Source organism: Mastigoproctus giganteus, chromosome 1 (assembly GCF_048544385.1).
Source record: "Mastigoproctus giganteus isolate SK-2022 chromosome 1, ASM4854438v1, whole genome shotgun sequence".
NCBI lineage: Eukaryota > Metazoa > Arthropoda > Arachnida > Uropygi > Thelyphonidae > Mastigoproctus > Mastigoproctus giganteus.
The window spans coordinates 252636211-252660069 of record NC_143575.1 but is presented as its reverse complement, the minus strand read 5'-3'; the positions used below and the strand labels follow the sequence as shown (position 1 = coordinate 252660069).

Genomic DNA, 23859 nt, shown 5'->3' with positions numbered 1-23859 from the left:
AAAAAATCTGCGCTGGGGTAATGTCGCTTTGGTTTGCTAGGCCGAGTTTTGGGCGTAAGGTAATTTTATCATATTTAGTTTTTGACGTGTGGGGCTTTCGCTATGATGAAGGTAGAGAGGGGAGGGAGACCGAAGATTGGGGGGAAAAGACAGAAATATGGGGCCAATAGAGTAGATAGCCCCAGTTTTCAGTGGGGCATGCCCATGCCCCACCAGAGTAGAAGTTTGGGGGTGGAGGAGAAGGAACAAAAAATGTCCCCTCCCCCCAAGGAAGTGGGAATAATAGGTGAAGAGGGCGAGGGTGTCCTCTTCAGATCGCCATCAAGCTGTTTGCAACTGTGCTGCGTTTAGTCTGTTCTCTACTGTCTGTGCTGCATTCCCCCGTCCTTGCTTTTCTCTTCCGTGTGATCAGCACTCTTCTTTTCCAAGTACTGGTCCTCTGCAAGGTTTCAGTTTTTTTGTCACATTTGGCGCCGATTTTTGTCAATCTCTGTGTACGTTGCTGTAGATAGCTATTAGTGTTTTTCTCCTGGTGAATAAGTCTTGCGCATACTGGGAGAGTGCCCTATATTCATCCTCAGTGTCCAGGAAGTGGTGCTCCAGTCCTTTTGGGAAGTATCTTAACCTTGTTATTAGTAGCCCTCTGAGGTCTTCATAGTGTTGACAATCATAGACTATGTGGCTCCAGCTTTCACTTTCTCCACATATGCAGTTGGGGTCCTCAACAAGTCGGAAGCCAAACAGCTTCTCCTTGTAGGGTCTGTGTCCGGTTAATAGTGTTGTCATATGGTACCCTGGGAAGTACCACGGTGGCTGCTTTGGGTATATTTTCTGGAGGTCTGGTAGAAATCTTTTTGTTACTTCGCCTTTTGTAGTCTCTGTCCATCTTCTCTGCCAAAGATCTAGGAGGTGGGTCTGTAGCCTATTTTTTTCGTGTTTTAGGTTGCCCGCCGGGTCAGTCGTGTATCCTTGGTGGGTAGCGGCCACTCCCCTGGCCAGCAAAAACAGTAGCCCGGCCTGAACTGCCTCCAGGTCCAGAGGGAGCGCTCCAGCAAGTACCTGCAATGCTGGGGTACTTACCGTGCTGCAGGCGCGCGTTGTTGATAGCAGTATGGTCCTTTGGGTCATTTCTAGTGTTCTTTTGTTGACTACCAGTGTCGTTTTTGGATACCAAACCGCTGCTGCATAGGTGATTGCAGGCAGGAAGGTTGTTTTATAGTAAAGCATCAGTGCTTTTTTCTTGAGTCCCCAATCTTTCCTTGTGATTCTGGTTACCAGTCCAGAGTATCCTCTGATTTTTCTTCTGATGTATTTCAGATGCGGCTGGAACGTCATGTTTTTATCTAGGATAACGCCCAGATACTTCAGTTGGCTCACAAATTTGATTGTTACATTGTTGATTTTAATTTGCGGGGGTCGTCGTAGTTGCAGAGTCCCCTTTAGCAGGATCGATGAGGTCTTGTCTGACGATATTTTCAGCTGGTTCTTTGATGCCCATTGCTGCAGCCGCTGCAGTGCCTGATTTGCCAGCGTCTCCAATTGGGCCCTGGAGTCCGCCTCTACCGTCAATGTCAAGTCGTCCGCGAAGGCGTGTACTGCCACAGAACCCAGGTCCGTAGTCAGGAATTCATCGAGGACCATTGTCCACAGAAGCGGCCCAAGCACCGATCCCTGCGGACATCCTCTGTGCACCTCTCTTGTTATTTTTTGATAGTGTACATTGATTTCCACTCTTCTTTGTGTTAAATAGCTTTCGATTACTTTGTAGAGGTTAAGAGGCACCTCAGCCTCCCTCAACCTTGCCAGGACGCTTGGCCACCAAAGTGAATCAAACGCCCCAGCAAAGTCAACAGAGATGAGCAGCAGATACTTTCGTCTACAATCCTGGAAAATCCTTAGCAAGTTTCCCAGTGCGTCCACGGTTGAGGATCCTGGTCTGAAGCCATACTGATTTCTGGCATGTAGGCCTGCCGCTTCATAGTGTTTTATAACTCTCACATGGAGTAATCTTTCAAACAATTTGCTTGCCACTGGGAGCAGTGCGATGGGTCGATATGAATCCGGAAATTCTGGATTTTTGGTAGGATTTTTCAGTATTAGTTTTAAATTTGCTGTTTTCCATGCAGTTGGGAAATGTCCTGTTTCCAAGCATCTATTGTATAGTGTTAGGAGTAGGTGCGGATTGTATTCCACGGTTTTCTTCAGTATTTCAGGCTCAATAAGATCGAGGCCCGGGCATTTTCTATTTCTGACCCTACTAGCGGCCACGCTGAGTTCATCCAGGGTGAAGGGAGGCTCAATCGCCTGGTTTCTGTAGTTATCGTTTCTGTAGCATGTCTGTTTCTGACCTGGCATAGTTAACATATTTGGTTTTTGATATATTCTGTCGAGTATGTTATTCATCGACTGCTCCCAGGTTGTGGTGAGATCTCCCTGCCGAGTCCTAGTGGTAGAAATCACCTCCCCCCTAGGCAGTCTATTGGTTGTTACTTTGTAGACAATGCCCCAGGGGTCATTGTTCCCTGCTGTGGAGACCAAGGACTCCCAAGAGCGTCTTTTACTTGTCTTTATGGCGTCAGTGTACCGGTTTCTTATTTGTCTATATATTTGCCTCAGGGCTTCAACCTCATTTGCTGGCCATGTTCTTCGGGCCCTCTGGAAGTCCTTCCTACTCTTGTTCATTTGTCGCCGGAGCATGGCAATGTCCCGGGTCCACCAGGGGACTGAGCCCAGTCGGGGTTGTTTCTTCCTGATAGTTTGGTTGCTGATATCTATCATCAATTTAGTAATTGCCTTCTGCAGTTCGTTCGGATTATTCTGTGGATCTAGGGACGGAGGTTTGTTGTTAACCGCTGTAGTTAGTAGCTCTTTGTATTGGGGCCAATCTGCCTTGGCAACTGCGTATCTGTGGGGTGTTTGTATATTTGCTGTTGTTCTTGGCAGCGTTCTTGTTACTTTGCAGGTGATGACTCGATGGTCCGAGGTGGTCCAAGCGTCTTCCACCCTCCAGTCGGTCACGTGGTTCGCCAGGTTCCTAGTTGCTAGAGTGATATCGATGGTGGCCTCCCAGAGGGTGTTGCAGAATGTTGGCAGATGGTGCGGTTGGTTCAGTACAACAAATTGTGATCCTATCAGATAGTTTTCGAGTTGCTGCCCATTTGTTGTTCCTCTTCTGTCGGCAGTAACGCTGTGCCATAGTGGAGAGCGACAGTTTACATCCGCTCCTATAATTATTTTTTCATTCGGCAGAGTGTTTTGGAGACGGCGCAGGTAGTTGATTGTGGTCTCAATTTCCTGTCCTGGCCTGCTGTAAAGGGCCACTACATATAGGGAGCCTAGTGCTGTAATGAGCTGGGCACAGGCAGCCCAGGTCGTGCACAGTTGAGTTACTTTTGTTGCAGTGATTTTGGTGTTCCTGACTAGGACCGCTGCCCATGGGGTGTCCTCCTCCGTGTGGACGGCCTTATATTGCAGTGGATACCCCACCACCCGCTTTGCGTGAACGTATGGCTCCTGCAATATGATTATGTCGGTGTCTTCCTCATCGGCCCTGACCCGGATTTGGTCTGCCACTGTTTTGGCTCGTTGCGCGTTAGTCTGGATTATCTTAATCATTGCTATATTATACTTTTTATTTCTTGTCCCCATAATCGATTCTATTTTGGTATATGCTTTTGGCTTTAAGGTAGACTGGGCACTTCGGGTCCTTGATTGAATGCGCGTGTTCTATTTTCATTGCCTTACAGTTTGCGCAGGTGGCTTCCTTGTCTTTGTGTGGACAGTCTTTAAAGGCGTGTCCCTTCTCTGTGCAGTGTCCACAAGTTGGAACTGTCTGGGTGCAGACATGCGTAGTGTGTCCGAACTTGCAGCATCTAAAGCATTTCGGAACCACCACTCGCTCCCGGAATCGGTAGCTGCCCCACTCAATATATACCCTTGTTCTGTCCTTTAAGACTTGCCATGCTTCCGGTATAAGCTCCACACTCCAGTTGTTGTTTATTCCTCCTCTCGCCTTTATATGAAACTTTGTGGTTATTACTTCGTGTGTTTCTTTGTCTGGTATTTCCTTTTGCAGATTCCTGAGGTAGAGCTCTTCGGCCAGCTGGGCTGCTGTGACTTCTGGATTGACGTCATAGATTATTATTGACGGTCCCTTCCTTTTGGGCGGCTGGGCCGTTAATCCGAGAGCGTCTATTTTGGGGTTTTCTATGATACTTTGTATTTCTTGTCTAGTTTCGGTTTCAATTACTAGTCCTACGTCTCTCATTTTCCGTATTCCTTTTATTCTTGTATTTTTAAGGTCCTCCCTCATATTACTAATTACTTTTGTTTTTAATTCCTCACTAGAGGGGATCTTGCCAGTCTCCTTTGGTCGGAGTATCACCAGGTTTGGTGTTGGCAACAGTGTTTTCCTCTTCTGGTGCGTCTCTGCGGTTGGTTGGGTTTCCGTTGCTATTGGGATCCTCAGCGCTTCCGAGTATGTCGGGACGCGCTGTGGCGTTTGTTTTTCCCCGCATTCTTTATATGCTTGTAGCCGTGGTGTAGGAAGATTCGGTAGAGTGTCCAGCACCTTCTCAAGGATGGAGGTTCTTGTCTTAAGTTCCTCGTTAGTGGTTTTTAGTTTCTCGCTGTCGATAAGGAGGGCAGTGGTAATAGATTCAAGGGTGGCCCAGAGTTCTTGAACATAACTTGCCGCTCGTCTGTTGAATCGACTATTATCTTGATTAAGAAAGGTCACAAGATTCCTATGTAAAGCAGATATTATTTGATGGGTTGGAGAGTCTTCATCTATAGGTTTGTGAGTTGTAGGGTATGCAGAAGGTGTAGTTACTGTGACGGTTAGTTTTCTAGATTGGGGGAGGCCTTCTGTCTCAGTCTGATCCAATGCTCTGCGTGGTCTCTCTGGTTGTTTGGCAGAGGAGGTCTTAGGAGTCCCTGATGGGGTAGGAATATTGGTTGATAGTTTGGCTGCAGATAATGTTCCAGGACTCTCTGCTAGATTAGGGGAGGGCCCTAGAGCTGCCTGGGAGGCAGGAGCACTTATAGCTGTTGGAGAGAGAGTGGTCTGTAATTTCCCAGTGTAGGGAGAGCTTGCCTGTGAAGGTTGCAGAGTAGGAGGGACAGGGGCTAGGCGAACTACTACTGGCGTTGAAGTGTTAAATTGAAACTTAGATGAGATCACAGGGTCAGATTCATCAAGAGGCACTTTGTTGAGAAATTCTAGTATGGTTTGAGGAGACCGGGGTGTTCTGGTTTTTGCTCTCCTCTTACTTTTCTGTTTCTTTTTCTTGGACTTGTTCACTTTGGGAGGCTGGAGGCCAACTTGGTCTGAATCGTCTGCTACAGCATTCTCGTCAGCCGACGATGAGGATGTTTCTCTTGAGCTCATGTCTAAGGGTTGTATGGTTTGGGTCAAAGACCAATAAAGCTATAATAAAGCAATTGTAAGGGGTTGCTCCTGAGTAATTTGATTTCTTCTGAAAGGTCTACCGGAGGTTTAACGGGGTTGAAATTTTTTACGCCTCAAGAGGACTGAAAAAGCTGCCGAACGAAAGCGTCAGGCCCGTGTGATGATCTGAAGCCGCACATCAACGCCTCGAAAATCCCCGAGTTATCCCCAGAACACAAGTGGGGGGAAGAAGTAGCCAGCGGTGAGCGTGGCCCTAGAGAGAGGAACCGACGGCGTAGCCAACTGCTTTTGTTCTATAGTCGGGAATTGGAAGTACTGTATTGATAAAATCAGCCAAGAAATAAATAAAACATTACCTGAGGAAGATGCAGGCGATTTGGCATTATTACCGGACAGATCATCTTTAGAACATCTTTCTCGAAAATCAAAACAGTATAACCGCACAAATTATTAATTTTAATCGGAGCTCATTCGTAGGCTGCCACACACTATACGCGCACGAATTTGCTCCAAATCAAAACTATATACATATCGTATTCTCAGCAATATCCACTAGGCCTAACTGTCAACAATACGTGTTTGACTACAGCAAAGCGTTAGCAGAATGCTAAGCCTAAAGGGATTAGGTCTATGACGAGAGAGTACAGTCCAGATAACCCTCGTAATAACAAAAATTTTTCACTCACTTAATCCAATTGCGAAGTTCTTTTAGCTGGTACATTTTTCCAGTGGAAGAAAACACTTTAAACACATTAAAATAACTCAACATTCAGGAGCTCCAGAACACGTGGCTACACTGAATGACGGCCATTTGCAAACTCTCGGGAGTACAATGTGTACAGAAAGGATAGGAAGGGAGGAGGGGTTATTCTATTAGTTAAGAAACACATAAAATCCAAGGAAGTGAAGCCAGTCGACATCGCTGGACAGTGCAGTGTCGAGTCAGTTTGGTGTGACATAAGCATTGGGAGATAAAAATTGAGAGTAGGAGTGTGCTATAGGCCTAATGATTCTGATGAGTATAATAAGAAACTTTACAGGGAAATAGAGTGGACCAGTAAATGAGAGAGTCTTATAATGGGGAATTTTAATTTCCCAGATATTGACTGCAATTTGTGCGTTGGTCACTCACACACTAGCAAGGCTTTTGTGGATTTATTGGATGATTGTTTTCTACATCAGCATGTTCGGGAGGCAACTAGAGGGAGTAATACTCTTGATCTGATTATCAGTAGTGATTCTTCATGCATTAAGAATCTGCAGATAAAGGAACCACTAGGTGGCAGTGATCACAATGTGCTGAAGTGGGATTTACTCAAAGAGGTAACTACCATCGGGGTAAAGGGAAGGGATTTTGCTTTCGTAAAGCCGACTACGATGGTCTGAGAAAGTATTTAAATTCTATACGGTGGGACCAACTGATGATGTTACCAACAGCAAATTCAAAATGGGGAGCATTCAAAGAACTCATCGTGGAAGCTACTAGGCTTTACATCCCAACTAAGAAATATTGTTCAAGGTTTAGGCCAAAATGGATGTCAGATGAACTAATGAGACATATGGCAGAGAAGAAAAATGCATGGGATATATATAAATTAATATGTGACACAGGAGCCTATGATAGATATAAGCTGGTCTGTAACCAAGTTACAAAGCAGAAAAGGGCAGATTATGAGAAATCTTTGAGTTCTTTACCTATGTAAACTCTAGAAGGAAGGAGATGAATCAGATTGGTCCACTTGATATCGTTGGTTTAACTGTTGATGATCCTGCTCAGGTAGCTAACAAACTAAATGAATATTTTGCATCGACCTTCACACATGAGGAGTTATTCAGCGAGGGGAATGCCAGAGGTGTATTCAACTCTGGCAGTAAGCTGGATAATATTGTAATAACTATGAGTAAAATGGAGGAGAAATTGTTGAAGATAAACACAAGAAAGGCACCTGGGGTGGATGGAATCTATCCAGTTATATTAAAGGAGGCAACAAAGGAAGTAAGCAAACCCTTAGCCATAATTATGAGAGCTTCTTTGGAGACTCAGGGCAGTTACCCATAGCCTGGCGAAGTGCAAATGTGACCCCAATTCACAAAGGAGGATCAAAGGCTGACACAAGTAATTATAGTTTAACTTCTGTTCCAGGAAAATTAATGGAGGCACTGGTTAAAGAAGCACTGCAGGATCATCTAGACAAGGCTTCAGTTATAGCTCAGACACAGCATGGTTTTGTTAAGGGGAAGTCTTGCCTGACCAACTTGATTGGATACTATGATACAGTCACAAAAGAACTGTATGCAGGGAATAACTTTGATATTATATATTTGGATCTTAAAAAGGCTTTTGATACTGTTGCACATGAAAGACCGCGGCACAAATTGGAGCAGTGTGGTATTGGAGGAAAATTGCTGCTATGGATCACGGGATGGTTGAGGGGGAGAAGACAGAGAGTGGTAATCAATGGACACTGCTCATCGTGGACTAATGATATTAGTGGATTCCCTCAGGGTTCAGGTGTTGGATCCATTTTTGTTTTCTGTATTTATAAATGATATTGATGATGGTATATCGAGCTTAATGTCCAAGTTTGCAGACGGTACAAAAGTTGGCAGGGTTGTTAAGGACACTACTGACGCTATACTGCTGCAACAGGATCTGGAAAGGTTGAGCAGATGGGTTGAGAGGTGGCAAATGAAGTTTAACATTGACAAATGTAAAGTACTACATATGGGAAACAGCAACCCCAGAGCAACATATCAACTCTGTCGTACTACACTGATAGTGGTAGAGAATGAAAAGGACCTTGGGGTAATTTTGCAGGCGGATATGGTTTGAGAATGCACAATGCCGATGGGATTCTTCCTGTTCCACGGAATAATCACCTGTGAGGGCATAAATTGAGATTGAGGAAAGACAGATGTAGGATAGATGTGTGGAAGTTTGCCTTTAGCCAGCGGGTAGTTGGTTGGTGGTACAGACTTCCATCCCTTTTTGTGGAAGTTGATAGCCTAAATAATTTAAGGCTCAGATGGACGGTATTTAGAACGAACGGAGAGGTGAAATGGAAGTGTTTTTTTTTTTTTTTTTGGCTGATGCTGCATAAGTTTGCTTTCTTGCCTCATATGCTTCTACTAATGCTAATGCTAATGTTCACTTGACAACAAGGGAAAAAAGTGTAGCTGTTGCTCTGTCCCAAGAAGAGTTTTCTAACCATGCTATCGCTGATAAAATAGACTACCACAAGTCAACAGTATCCCGGGTGCTGAAATTAAACCGTGAAACCGGTGATGTGAAGAGAAGACCTGAAGAAGAAGAAGATGAACATCTTCTTCTTCAGGTCTTCTACATCAATGACAACTACATCAATGGTATTAGGATCCAAAAGGTCTCGCATCACACTGATCTAGGGCTTATCTGGGACGAATGCCTGACATTCCAACAGCAGTTCGCCAACGCGAAGGCAAAAACTCTGTCAGAAATGTGGGCGATACGTCAGGAAATTACTGCAGTAAACAACCACAAACTTGCCACTCACTACATACAAACATGTCTTGTTCCGATTCCCATGTATGCGTCAACGATCTGGTCTTCTGCTTCCCTCACTAACATCAAAAAATTCATGGGTATCGAGTACTGGATTTTCAGGTGGCCATCCTTTCACCATCTCGAAATCAATCATGTATGCTAACCTTGGTTGCACCCCTTGGAATCAGTTGTCCATTGCAGGAAATCTGTGCAACCTCTGCCAACTCCTCACTGATCGTCTTGACGCCCCAAATTGCCACAATTTTGTTGTAGGGCCTAGGCTTTCTTGCGTCCTTTGTAATGATGGATGGATTTCCCTAAGAAGCTTATTACAGAATTTCACAACGCTTAGAAGATTTTTTCCCGTCTAACGTCCTCCAAACTTACAACACCGTGAAGATTGATCCCTGCAAGTTCTGTGATCAGAAAACGTACAGATCTGAAAAGATACGGGACATGTACCATCACATACAACTGTATAAGTGTCCTGATTGTCTCCAGGATGGAATCTTCGTTGAACTCTACTTTGCTGAAGAATTAATTTGTTTAAATTACTATTTTTTTGGATATACAGGGTGCCTCAAAAATACACGGCATAACTTCAGGAATGAGTTCCTCATATGTAGACCTTAAAAATATTTTAAATCAACATAGTTCCAGAAATGCTTGGTTTCCGAGTTTTGAAGGTCTGTCTCTGACACCTAACTGTTCACATCACTTTATAGTAATTGTTCAAAAGTCCACCTTCTGCCTGAATACAGGCCTCACATCGACGTCTCATGGACCCGCGAAGACGATGCCAAATTCCTGGCATGTTTCGTATTGTCTCACAACCTGCCACAATTCGATTGCGGAGAGTTTCCACATCAGCTACCGGTGTCGAATATACCAATGACTTTAAATGGACCCACAAGAAGAAATCTAGTGGGTTTCCTCAGTCCATACATGCTGATTGTGAAAGTTTTGAATTCCCTCTCTTGTGAACTGTGCTTCATCTGCGAATATCACTAAGGCAGAAAAGTGAGGAGTTGTACCACACTGCTGCAAGAACCACTGGCAGAACATTACTCACGCAGGGTAATCTGCAGGTGACAAGGCCTGTACCCATTGCAGATGGTAAGGATATAGTTGGTGTTCTCGCAACACTCTCCAAATGGTCGAATGTTGAACAGCCAGTTGCATTGCTATTCTGCATGTGCTGATTTCAGGAGTGGTATGCACAACATCCAAAATCTCCTCCTCTACTTCATGAGTCGTTGATCTTGGTCGTCCTCTGTCGGCAGCACGATGTGAAAAGGTCCCATGTTCACAAAGGCGGCGATGGATACCTTCAAACTTTTCCTGTCTGGACATCTTCGTTCTGGGAACCTTTCGTGGTACAAACGACGAGCCTCCATGGCATTGCCGTCTTGCAAACCGTACATAAAGTGCATATCCGCTTGCTCCTGATTTGAATGGAAAACCACCAGATTCTGTCAGTACCTTGTGATGAAGTAAATCACCTGCGGTACATAAGACATTCCGGTTAATAACTCGGGAACCAAGCATTTCCGGAACTATGTTGATATAAAATATTTTTATTGTCTACATATGATGATCTCATTCCTGAAATTATGCCGTGAATTTTTGAAACACACTGTATATGTGTTAGTTGTATATATTACTACGTATGCATTTATATGTTTCTACATTTTCCTTGTGTCACTGCACTGTATATATCAGTAGCGTAGCTACCCTTTTTCGGGCCCGGAGGCATTAGTATTAGCATTAGTAGAGGCATATGATGCAAGAAAGCAAGCTTCTGCAGCATCAGCCAAAAAAAAAAAAAAAAAAACCCACTTCCACTTCACCCCTCTGTTCATTCAAAATACCTGTCCAGCTCAGTCTTAAATTTATTTAGGTTATCAACTTCCACAAGAAAGGATGGAAGTCTGTTCAACCAACCGACCGCTCGCTAAAGGCAACCTTCCGCACATCTATCCTGCATCTGTCTTTTCTCAATTTGAATTTATACCCTCTCAAATGATTATTCTGAGCAAGAGGAAGAATTCCATCAGCATTGAGCATGCTGAAACCATTCAAGGCTTTATATAGCTCAATCAGATCACCTAGCAGGTGCCTAGTCTCCAGACACTGCAATTTTCAAAACTTAAGCCTTTCTTCGTAAGAGCAACCCTCTGTTCTATTCGTTAATCTTGTTGCCCTTCTCTGTACTTGTTGCAACAACTCTACATCCTTCTTAACATGAGGCCTCCAGTCCTGTATACAGTACTGAAGGTGTGGCCTGACATCAAGTTACTCAAGGTGTGGCATTGCCTTATATAAGGGGATAATCACCTCCTTATCCCTGCTAAAAAAAAAATTCCTCTATATTATTGACAAGACACTATGAGCTACTCTTGCAGACCATCTGCACTGCTCAGAAAACTTCATATCTGCCTGCACAATTAACCCCAGGTCCTTTTCATTCTCTACCACTGTCAGTGTAGTACCACAAAGTTGGTACGTCACTCTGGGGTTGCTGCTTCCCATATGTAGTACTTTACATTTGTCAACGTTAAACTTCATTTGCTACCTCTCAGCTCATCTACTCAACTTTTCTAGATCCTGTTGCAGCAGCGTACTGTCATTAGTGTCCTGAACAACCCTGCCAACCTTGTATCGTCTGCAAACTTGGACATTAAGCTTAATATACCATCATCAATATCATTTATATACACAGAAAACAACAATGGACCCAACACTGAACCCTGAGGGACTCCACTAATAGCATTAGTCCACGATGAGCAGTGTCCATTGATTACCACTGTCTGTCTTCTCCCCCTCAACCATACCTTTATCCACGGCAGCAATTTGCCTCCAATGCCACACTGCTGCAATTTGCGCAGCAGTATTCCATGTGCAACAGTATCAAAAGCCTTCCTAACATCCAAGTATATAATATCAAAGTTATTCCCTGCATCCAGTTCTTTTGTGACTGCATCATAGTATCCAATCAAATTCGTCAGGCAATACTCCCCCCTCAACAAAACCATGCTGTGTCCGAGCTATAACTGAAGTCTTGTCTAGATAATCCTGCATGCTTCTTTCATCAGTGCCTACATTAATTTTCCTGGAACAGAAGTTAAACTAACAGGTCTATAATTGCTTGTGTCGCCATTTGATCCTCCTTTATGAATTGCGGTCATATTTGCACATCTCCAGTCCATGGGTAACTCCCCTGAGTCTCCAAAGAAGCTATCATAATTATGGCTAAGGGTTTGCTTACTTCCTTTGCTGCTCTCCTTAAATATAACTGGATTGATCCCATTTACCGCGGGTGCATTTTTATGTTTATCTTTGACAATTGCTCCTCCACTTTCTTCACAGTTATTACAAAATCATCTAGCTCATTGCCAGAGTTTAACTCACCTCTGGCAATCCCCTCCCTGAATAACTCCTCAGGGTGAATGTAGATGCAAAATACTCATTTAGTTTGTTAGCCACATGAGCAGGATCATCAACAGTTGAACCATCAATATCCAGTGGACCAATCTAATTCATCCCTTTCCTTCTTGAGTTTACATAGGTAAAGAACTCTTTGCTGTTTTTCTTTGCATCCTTTGCCAAAGATTTCTCATAATCTGCCCTTTTCTGCTTTGTGACTTGGTTTCAAACCAGCTTATATCTATCATAGGCTTCCGTGTCACCCAATAATTTAGATGTATCCATGCAATTTTCTTCTCTGCCATATGTCTCATTAGTTCAACTGACATCCACTTAGGCCTAAACCTTGAACAATATTTCTTAGTTGGTATGTAAACCCTAGTAGCTTCCAAGATAAGTTCTTTGAATGCTTTCCATTTTGAATTTGCTGTTGGTAACTTCATCAGTTGGTCCCACCGTATAGAATTTAAATACTTTCTCAGACCTTCGTAGTCGCCTTTACGAAAGCAAAAATCCTTCCCTTTACCCCTGATGGTAGTTACCTCTTTGAGTAAATCCCACTTCAGCACTCTGTGATCACTGGCTCCTAGTGGTTTCTTTATCTGTAGATTCTTAATGCATGAAGAATCACTACTGGTAATCAGATCAGGGGTATTACTCCCTCTACTTGCCTCCCTCTACCAGTGATGTCGACTGGCTTCACTTCCTTGGATTTTATGTGTTTTTTTATTAATAGCGTAACCCCTCCTCCCTTCCTATCCTGTCTATCCTCCCTGTGCACATCATACTCCCCAAATTCCAGTTCTGCATCCCTTATGTCTGTGTGACACCATGTCTCCGATATCCCAACAATATCTGCCTTTGATGTCTTGACTGGTACTTCAAGCTCATCGAATTTATTAACTCTACTCCTATCATTGGTGTACATGCAAATATACATGCACCTGTTCCTATGCTTAGCAACCCTCACACAACCCATGTGTTTACTTGTACCACCATGACTCCCAGCAGTCTCCGAAATACCCTGCATCTTAAAGAATAACAATAAGTATATATCCAGTAAAAATATTTTAATTATAGGTAACTACATCGGCGGTTTCGAGACCATCGTGTCTCTTTATCAATAAATTTGAAATTAAAGTATACAGTGATGCGAGTGAAGTCGCGTTATTCATTAAATTGGTATCTGTTTTTGCTGCACGGACATGCGATGTATTACTCCAGCGTTTGTCGAGGCAAAAAATGGTTGGCTTTAGGATGGGGTGCAATCTCATGCTTTTGCAGCGGTTCATGGCTCTCGGGTTACTGAATATATTGAGTGACTCTAACCAAAGGCGGTGGCGAAAGTGCACGGAGTTGTCTATTATCTTATAGTCTTGTTTGGGATTGAGGTTGTGGTGGGTAGCCCAGAAGTGCTTCGCGATTGCTGATTGGTTATTCTCAGCAAGGCGGATTGCTCTGTCATGTTCGATAAGGCAGTCTTGAAGACGTCTTGATGTCTCTCCTATGTAGCAGCTGTCACAGTCTCTGCAGGTTATGCGGTATATTACACTGCTGCGTAGGAGAGGTGTGATAGAGGTCTTCACACTGAAGACCAGAGAAAGTAGGCTTCTGCCGGGAAACTGTACCCATTTTATGCGGTATTCTCTGAGGATTTTTGAGATCCGCCCCGATACGCCTGGATAGTAGGGAATGTAGGCGGTAGGTAAATTGTCCTGGATCGGGGGTCTCGGGTGGACTGTGAGCTCCTGTACTTGTAACAGGACAGGAGTTCACATAAGACAAGACAAGCTCCTGTGCTTGTTTTTTCAGGCTGCTGCTTATTCCAATAGAAGCAGTGCAAGAATCACTTTCACCTCTGCCAGTGGCTACTGCTAATCTATTAGTCCTTGTACCCCCCCCCCCCCCCCCCAAAGCTAGCAGTTTTCCGACTCACCTAACACTGCCCTGATAGCATCAGTAAATATTTTGCAAATAACTTCCTAAAGAAGGGTTTCATGTCCTTATCTTCCAAAGGTTGTCTCATTACAGTTAGTTCTAGCTGTGCTGGTTTTAACTCCGTGGCTCAGTTAGTCGGTCTCCAGCGTAGATAGCAAGGTTTTCTACCTCAGAAACAAGATTTTTTCGTCCAGCAAAACGGGAAAATCGATGAAGAACACACGCAGTTTACAGACACAATGCACATGGGTATATGTAATAACTTACCGGGTGATCCTAATATAATAGTTTGGTTTTGGTTTTGTTGCACGGGTAGAATGGTATCAACACCGTCAGGTTTTTTCCCAGGGACTCACGATTTTTCGTTCAGCAAAGCGGCAAATCGAAAAGAGAACACTTGCAATTTAAAGACACAATACATGGATAGTTGAAATGACTTTCTCGGTGACCCTAAAAACAGTTTTTTACAGTTACCTCTACCCTCCTCAAAGTGACAGAGGAATCCATTAATTTTCACCTCTTAAACCGTCTTGAAGCCTTCCATCTGATTGCCAATATTGATTCTTCTAGTGTTGATTCACTAGTGATAAATTGGCCTATGTTTCTCATTTTTGGACAAATTTAATGAATATTTTCTGTAAAACTCAACCATTTCCTCTTGGCATTTTATCGGTTAAGATTGTATTTGCCATTGAGTGTACTATATGTGAAAAGGACAGTTTTAATCAAGGCATAATGCACACATCAGGAGTGTATAGATAAAGGATAAAAGAACGAAACTTCATCTTTGTACATATTAATTTGTTTTAATGAAATTATTTTGTGATAATTAGAATATGTGCAGTAATACTTAATAAGCAGCCGCTCTTCTCGAAAAATTTAACAAACGGCTCACATCAGTGGTCCCCAGCACACACACACATACCGACATTGGTTATCTGCAGTAGAAATATGTATATATGATTTGTATATAGCTGAGCATGGGACAGCATAGGTGTACTCATATATTTTGCGAGAAATGATAGAGGACCGACTTTTGTCTGTTATTTTAAGCAAGAATTTAGTCTCCTCCAAGCCCTCAAGGATAGTCCAGTGGATATAACCATCCTCTTCTCATAATTTTGGAAAAAGACCTGAATTCGAATTCCTATGGTGCGAGGTATTTTCATGGGCCATTTTCATAACATGGCTGAGTTAATCGGTCTCAGCAATAGCAGCATGCTTTTTTTTTTTTTTTTTTTTTTACTGGGTGAAAAAACCCAAAAACTCTGGTGTTGATGCACCTATACACAATGAAACAAATACAACGTGTCTAAATTGAAACACTGAACAACAAAATGTTTGGGTTATATCTTGTTACGGGCATGAAAGTAAGTTTCGTTATAAATTTTGGGGTGGTAAACACGGAAATAGTGCTTAGAATGGCAGCTTGGCTCTTGTTTTTGAAAAAATTAGTTTTTTTATATTTATGCAAGGTATTTTTTATTTACGTGGCAGTAAGATGTAGCTACGAATATACCAGTATCAAACACTGGCCTTTTCGCCTTTCACTTGTATTCAATTTCTGGAATATCTCTTTTCACCATCCAACGATAATCGGCTAATATGGCGGCACTGCACTTGCTTTTGTATCTTTGTTCCATTGTTGCGATATCTTGATGGAAGTGCTACCATGTTTGTCGCTGATGGCACCACGGTTTGGCAGGAAGAAATCCAAGTGTGAATGAAAGAAATACATCTTCAATGATATGTTGCTCCCCAGTTTTTCATAAGAAGTAATGAGATCTTCCACAAGCTGCCTGTAGTAGCCGGCTTTAACATTGCCTAGAAAACTAGTCGAAACATTTCCTAGACATTTCACGCTGATTTCTCGCTATCACTAAGGGCACATTCGAACTGTTCGTCTTTGAAAAGTTACCTTATTTGTGTACCAATGACAACGCCTGCTTTAATCTTCTCTGTACTAAAGTCGTGGGAATTTCTGCTGCAAGTATGTGAATGCAGGAATATTCACTTCCAAATGCTTATTTTTTCATGAGCCCCAGTTTGATGTGGAGTGGTGGAAGCAAAACGTTATTTGGATCTACCAGAGGTTCAAATGCTGCGTTTTTCATTCTAGGTGTTAAAGAGTTTCGTTGAAGCGAACTCCTCCTCTCGTAGTACATATTCTTGGCACGACTGTCTCACTCGCAGAGAAAGCGACAATACTTAGCAACCCTTTTGTAGCCCTAATAAAATGGTGATTACCTTTAAATCACCACGTATCTGCCACCCATATTTCTGATAGCATACACTTAAGAGGACGTTCTCCGTGTTTGCGTCTGTTTCTTTTTTGTGGACAGCATACGCAAGAGGTATTGAAGGCAGTCTTAGAAGCATCTATAAATAGTTTCAATTCTTCGGGAACGCGCCTCATGTTTATTGCTGCCATTAGATGATAAACATCCTTACAAATAGTATGCTCACCTTCTCTCTGATAGAATTTATCATAATTTTTATTTCGAGTACGAAATGTTACTTTCACAGAATGATCTAGAAGATTCCACTGTTGTAGTCTCTGTGGTGTTCTTCGGCTGTTCGAAATCCCTGTTGAGGTCATTAAGCTCACTTTCTCTGATCTTATGTGGTTCAGGAGGATAAAGGTTTGGACAAAATGGTAGATCCCTTGACGCAGACGGCTGCTGTACTTCTTCGTCTATATCAAGTTGATGTTCATTGGTCTTCATTTTCATCAGAGCGTACAGAAACGGTCAAGTGGTTCAGGAATAGGTAATACTTCACCATGAGGCACGGGACGAATTGCAGATGGCATATTTGGGGACGTCACTGCCCACTTTTTCTTCATTGTGATCCCTTTTCTAATAGGAGGCACCATACAGAAGTGACAGCCTCTGACCTGATTGTTTGGCTCCCTCCATATTATGGGCACTGTGAAAGGCATAAAAATTTCCCTTTTTATTCACCCTCGCATTGAGTTTTGATGAACAGTAGTGCAGCGTTGTGTGAGTCCAGTGCTTGTCCTGGTCGTCTACTTTACACCCAAAGGACAAGAAGTATGCCTTTTTTATGGCTCCAGTTAAAGGACGCTCTCTTGAAGCTAACATGATTTCTCCACATATCTAATAGAAGTCATCCGGACTATTCACACAATTACAGGTCATGGTAATCTTGCACAACACAAATGTTGCGCACACAGTAGGAATTTCATAAAGAACAACCGTTAACTGAGAACAAATCGCCCAGTACCTAGTCGTATTCGCAGATTACTGCAACAGAGTTGAAGACGCATTTGAGCAGACAACAGCTTATCAGGTGATGCAGAGTGAGGTGACAGTTGCCAATCACATGATAAGAGCGTGTGATACTGAAACTGCGGTGCCACCATGCATTTTGTCGAGAACCGTGGTTGATAATGTAGAGTAACTCGCTAATATGGGACCCAAACTGTAATTCGAAAATAGAGCCAATCGACAAATGTTAATGTGATTTTCGTGTTCAGTAGCATAAAATTAGTCAAGATTGGGTATTTTCGTTTTTTTAACGTTTTACGTGTTGACCGGTGTAATCCAAGTCAAAGATATTTTCGTTTTTAGCCATTGTAGGGCGCTGTGTAATTCACTTCATCGAGATTATAATTCTGTTACTCGTTCAGGTGTTGTAGTGTATTTTTTTTTTTTTTTTTTCTGTTTGATCATGGCCGAAGGGACGAGCAAAGATGAAAGCAGCAAGCAACCTAAAGACCCTAAAGGCGATGTTATGGTGTTGAATTTATTTAGTGGTGAAGATCCTTCTGCAGCTGCTTTAGCATTTGGTTTAGCAGAGAGCCTACGGTGGGATCCTACTAGTTGTAATGACTGGGACAAAGAACACCCTTCTCCAACATGCTTGGTTAGGATAAAAAGGTAAGTGATTATCTATCAGAAAGCAAGCTATTTTGAACATAATCGAATAATTAAATAGTCTGCAACGATTTAAATTAGAGTAATTATTATTCATGAAATTGATCGGCTGTTGGCATAAGTTTTCAGAAAGTTAAATTGTCGTATAAAATCGTTATATTTGAGTTTTCAGCCAAAGTTCTTTATTTTAAGAATTGACAGTTAGTGTTCGAAAATGCAGTATCTATTGCAAAATTAAATCGATGTGTATCATGCCTTTCGTGAAAAGATTTTTGTATTTTTTTAATACATTGTCCACATATATGATATATATGATTATATATATTTTTAAGACATTGAAGTTTTAAATATTTTGGGGTTACCGGTACCCAGCGTGAGTTAGGATGCTGCAAAACGTACATGATTTCTTACGGAAAAATATTCCAACCATTATTTTATTAGCCGAGATGTGAGGAAGCGGACGGATCATTTATAAAGAAATTTTTCTGCTTATTGGGTCCGGTTATGCGTTTCAGTTTCCCAGGAGGTCATCACGGAAATTTGGTGGTGGTGGTGGGTGATTCCCTGGCTGAAAGCCAGAGGACGGTCGATGGACATGATTATACGAACGTTTCATGCCGGAGTTATTTCTGATTACGAATTGCTACAGTAGATAGTAGCATATTTCAGAACGATAAAAGCATTGTGTGTTGTGGGGGGAGATCGCGAGATGAACTTTGTGGGATATATATGAGAAAAATACCAAAATGGCAATATTTATTATTTAAATGACAGTAATATTTCGCAGATAAAGTAATCACTAAATTCACAAGTAAAGTCCATTTTCTGAGTAAAGTTTGCAGTTATAAAGAGGTAAAAGTTAGAAGGGGTAGGCCGATTTTTCAGCATACTGGCTGAAGGTTTCATTTTAGCATGTAGATGTACTGGAACAGGTGCAGAGAAGGAGAGATTGCTGAGGGGAATAAAGGGTGATCTTACGAAGATGTGGCAGACACAATGAACCAAGTAAAGCCAAAAATTAAGTATGTGACAGCCACATACTTAATTTCTGTCTTTATTTGGTTCAGAAGGACATCACAGTATTTGTCACACACACACATAGTTCCAGAATTACTCCTCTACAATCCCCTCCTTTGCTCATACTTTTCAAGAAGCATGGAACACACAATTGTCATTGTTCTTTCACTTCTGATGTTAAATGCAGAGGAATCCATTGAGAGTACACTTTTGAAAGTGCAATTCCTTGCAAATGATGGTATCTTCCGGATGAACATTAATCTTGCATGCCATGGCAATTTATGATAGTAATGAGGCCATTTTCTTGTATGAGTTTTTTTGCTGCCATTGTGACATCTGATATGATACAATGTGCTTTCCTGCTCATCACTTTCAGTATTATTCTTAAACTTGGAGACTGGATGCAGACTCATGCATGCTTCACTATACTGAGTCAATATTCTGCAATAGGTTTCAGCAGGTTTTATTCTATCTGCATTCATTCAAAAATATGATTACAAATTACATCTATACTTTTATGCATGACTGCAAGGGTGCCACAATCTTTAAAATTGACTTTTTTACAATTAAAATCAGCAGGTGGTGTTATGTGGGTGTTTAGTGTTGCCAAACAGATTTTGATCAATAATCTGACACAAGGTTATCATTAGTTTTTAAATATTGGTGTTGCAGTTTTTATTTGTATATTAATAAAATGCATATATTATAAGCTAATATAAAGATTAAAATTTTTTCTTCTTGAAAATTTGCATCCTCCTACTCTTATATCCTTCTGCTCTTTCCAGAGCAGTGGAGAAATCCATTAACTGCCATCTAAACCATCTTGAAACCTTCACACCTATCAGTCATTGCCAATATGGATTCCATCAGTGTCGATCCACTTGAAATATATCATCTTATGTTATTAGCATTAGTAGAGGCATATGATGAAAGAAAGCAAGGTTATGCAGCATCAGCCAAAAAAAAAAAAAAAAACCCTCCCATTTCACCCCTCCATTCATACTAAATGCCTGTCCAGCTCAGCCTTAAATTTATTTAGGCTATCAACTTCCACAACAAAAAATGGAAGTCTGTTCCACCAATCAACTACCCGCTGGGTAAAGGCAAATTTCCGCACATCTATTCTACAATTGTTTTTCCTCAATTTGAATCTGTGCCACCTCAGGTTCTTAATCTGAGCAAGAGGAAGAATCCCATCAGCATTCAGCTTGCTCAACCCATTCAAGGCCTTATACACCTCAATCAGATCACCTCACAGGTGCCTACTCTCCAGGTGCTGCAATTTGCAGAACTTAAGCCTTTCTTGCTAAGAGCACCCCTTTGTTCCCCTCACCAACTGTGTTGCCCTTATTTGTACTTGTTCTAGCAACTCTACATCTGTCCTAAAATGAAGCCTCCAGACTTGTACATGGTACTGTAGGTGTGGCCTGACCATTGCCGTGATAATCACCTCCCTGTCCCTGCTAGCAAAATATATTTATTGAGTAACATAAGCCAATATATCACCAGTGGATCAACACTTTTCCATTTAATTTTTCTATCTATGGACAAATTTAATAGAAAGTTTGGGGAACTCAAGCAGTTGCTCTTGACATTCCTAAAGCTTTTGATTGATAACTTCCCTACTAATGCTGGTATTCTCCAAGATTCTGTTCTTTTATCCCACTCTTCTCCTGTTGTATATTAAGGATTTGCTTCCACCAACTGGAAATCTTATCCATAGCTTTGCTGATGATAGCACATTGCATTTCACCTTCCAGTTACAGAAACTTGGCCCTGCACAAACAGCCTTAACTTCTCAAATATCCACCACCAGTTTCTTAAATGCCGATCTACAGCCTTCTAAAACCCAGCCCTATCTTATATCTCACAAAAAGGAGCCCACTGCTCCTATTGCTTATCTTTGATGGCACTCAAACATCTAGACAAATTACTTATCTCTATTAGGGATTACCCATTTAATCTGTCTTGTGCATAAGCACATCACAAAATTTGCTTCCTCTGCATCTAAAAAACTGGGTTTTTCTCTTTGCATTAATATTACTATTAGCTGTATAATGCAGGGAAGCCACAGGATTTTTGCTGCACTGGCCAAAAAAAAATGTAAAAAGTAGATTTTTTTTTTGTTACTTTTCTTTTAAACAACTATTCACCCTGTACAAATTTCTAATCCCCCTCTACCATGGAATATTGTTCTCACATCAGGGGTTGTGCTCCCAAAACCTCTCTCAGGTTTCTAGATTCCATTCTGATTGCAGTCAGGGTAATTAATAGCCTCTCTACTTTCTGTCTTATAGATATTCTGTTTCTACTGCACATCCCTTTTTTTATAAATACTGTCATAGGAACTGTTCTTGTGTGATTCTCTCTCTCTTCCAAACTCATGTCACAACTATCAACATCCATTAATGTCCAACTTCAAGCTCATAGAACCAACTTTTCTCCTTTCTCATTTATCCCTTCAACTTCTGTTTTCTGGAACAACCTTCTTTCATATATTTCCTGAAAATTATAAAACCTAAGGAAATTTAAGTATAATGTCAAGAAGGACCTTCTGTCTTGTCAAACTTTAGCCCATGTACAGTTCTGAGTACAATTATATAGGTTGTGATACCCTTTGTGTTTGGGGTTTCCATTAAAAATATATATATATAAATTTGTTTTTTATTAATGTAGTTAAGTGTTTTGCATATTACATCGCAAGTTAAATTCTAAGGTCTCAGAAAATTCTGATATTCTGTTAAGCAGCAGATTATTTACATATTTTTAAATTTAGCCCATTTAAATTTAACCCATCATTTGAGCAGTGATTTTTCATTGGATGTGTAGGACAGTGTTTTTATATCACATAACCAGTGATATCAAGCCTGTTTGAATTCAAGCTTCATTAATTTCCCTTTTTTTATAATGAACATTAATAGTTTTCTGTGGTCAGGTTTACATAAGCATATGCCACAGTTAGTAAATAAAATGATTTCTGCATTATTATCAAATGGCACTGCCAATTTTTAAAAAGTTTATTTTTCACTTATTGGGTTGAATAATAATAAATGACATGGGTGAGGAGTGGATGGATACATCAGTTAGTTATAGTTAAATGAATGGTGTTATTTTTGAATTTTTGGTAGCTTTTTTTTTTCATATATCATCAGTTTACAACTCATTTTATAAACCATTGTTCTTATAGATTCAGTTTTAATTAATAGCAAATAATGGATCCTCTAATAAACTTTTTATGATGGAAATTTTGTCACTACCACCTCTGAAAAAAAAGGAATAGATTGCCCTGTGCATCTGGGCTGTCCCACACTGGGGATTGCTACAGGGTGTTCCATGAGTCTCGTGGTGTTGCACAAAATACATCTGCTCCTGTTAAATAATACAGCAATATCATCTGCTTTAGACATCAAATGCATCAGTATGATGTCCGCTGTTGTCATGGCACAAGATAATTCTCCACGTATGATGTGAAAACTGATGCAATGTTTTGTGTGTTATCATTGCAAATGCATCACGAATTCGTTATGTCAGTTCAACAGATGCCATGCGATGTTTCACAAGTGGTCAGGTTGGGACTGCACTGGCCACAGAATTGTTGATGAAGACCTGCCAATCCAGTGGTTAGGGAAATTTAGTTGAAATAATTTCAAGCTGCAGATGCATGATGCTGAAAATAAATTTCATGGGCTATTCCACATCTCTCAAGTTATATGAAATAAGTTTCCAGCATATTTAGATATAACTACTGGTTGACGAACCCATCAAAAAAATGTTTGGACCAATGAGGCAGTGGGCAGTAATGCCACCCAAACCATAACACGTGCCGGATGGTCTTGCACTTCTTCCACATAATGATTCAATTTGAATGCTGCTGGCTTTCCAAATCTCTCTCTTTGACTTCTTGCAACTATTTTACTGTCTTGTTTATGTGTGTCCTCTCATAGTGCATACCACTGCTCTTAGCATTTCTTCCAGTGTAAATGGACTGGTATCTGATATATTATCTGAAACACAAAAAGAAACACTAAAAAAGCAAACAAACAAAGAAATGAGCAAAAGGAACAATATATTATCATCAGATCTTGAATAGGTAGGAAAACAGACATCATGGGACTTGTGGAACATCCTATAGAGTCAGTGGGCAAGTTATTGCTCGGTGCAAAAGGCACATACCAAAAACTTCAGATATAGAGGGCTGCAAACTTAAAATAGAAAATACAAGGTGTATTCAAAAAGTTGTGGGCTGACTTTATCTCAAAATTGTGGCATCATTGCCAATTGTTTCAATGCAATTGGAGATTCATCTGCACATGAAGCATACATTTATCTGCAGTCAGTCTAGTCTAAATTAGTGTGCATTGTTTCTTCAAGTCATTCTTCAGATCCCTTTGACAATTTCTGATTGCCACCTTCTTAAAATGTTATCACATGCCAAAATTTGAATTTCAGCAAGAAATACCACAATTCAAATTGTCACACAAGGAAAAGTGGGCTGAAAGAAAAAACCTGTTTTGTGTGAGATAATCAACTAATAACCACTAGCATTATTAACATCTTGCTTTTGCTCCAAAATGTAAGAAGCACTAAAAATAAACTCCACACTGGATTCCCTGTGTTTTTATTATATTTTTGATGTCATGGTTCTT

At 41.2% G+C, this 23859-nt stretch overlaps 1 protein-coding gene across 1 annotated transcript in view; it reads left to right on the top strand.

Annotated features, from left to right (window-relative positions):
* Nucleotides 1-17988: 17988 nt before the first annotated feature.
* Nucleotides 17989-23859, top strand: part of LOC150091768 (ubiquitin-conjugating enzyme E2 Z-like) — a 64348-nt gene continuing 58477 nt past the window's right edge. The window contains exon 1 of the mRNA XM_090385629.1: nucleotides 17989-18199. Within this exon, the coding sequence (XP_090241755.1) occupies nucleotides 17991-18199 (209 nt within the window). The 5' untranslated portion in view covers nucleotides 17989-17990. The remainder of the gene's footprint in view (nucleotides 18200-23859) is intronic.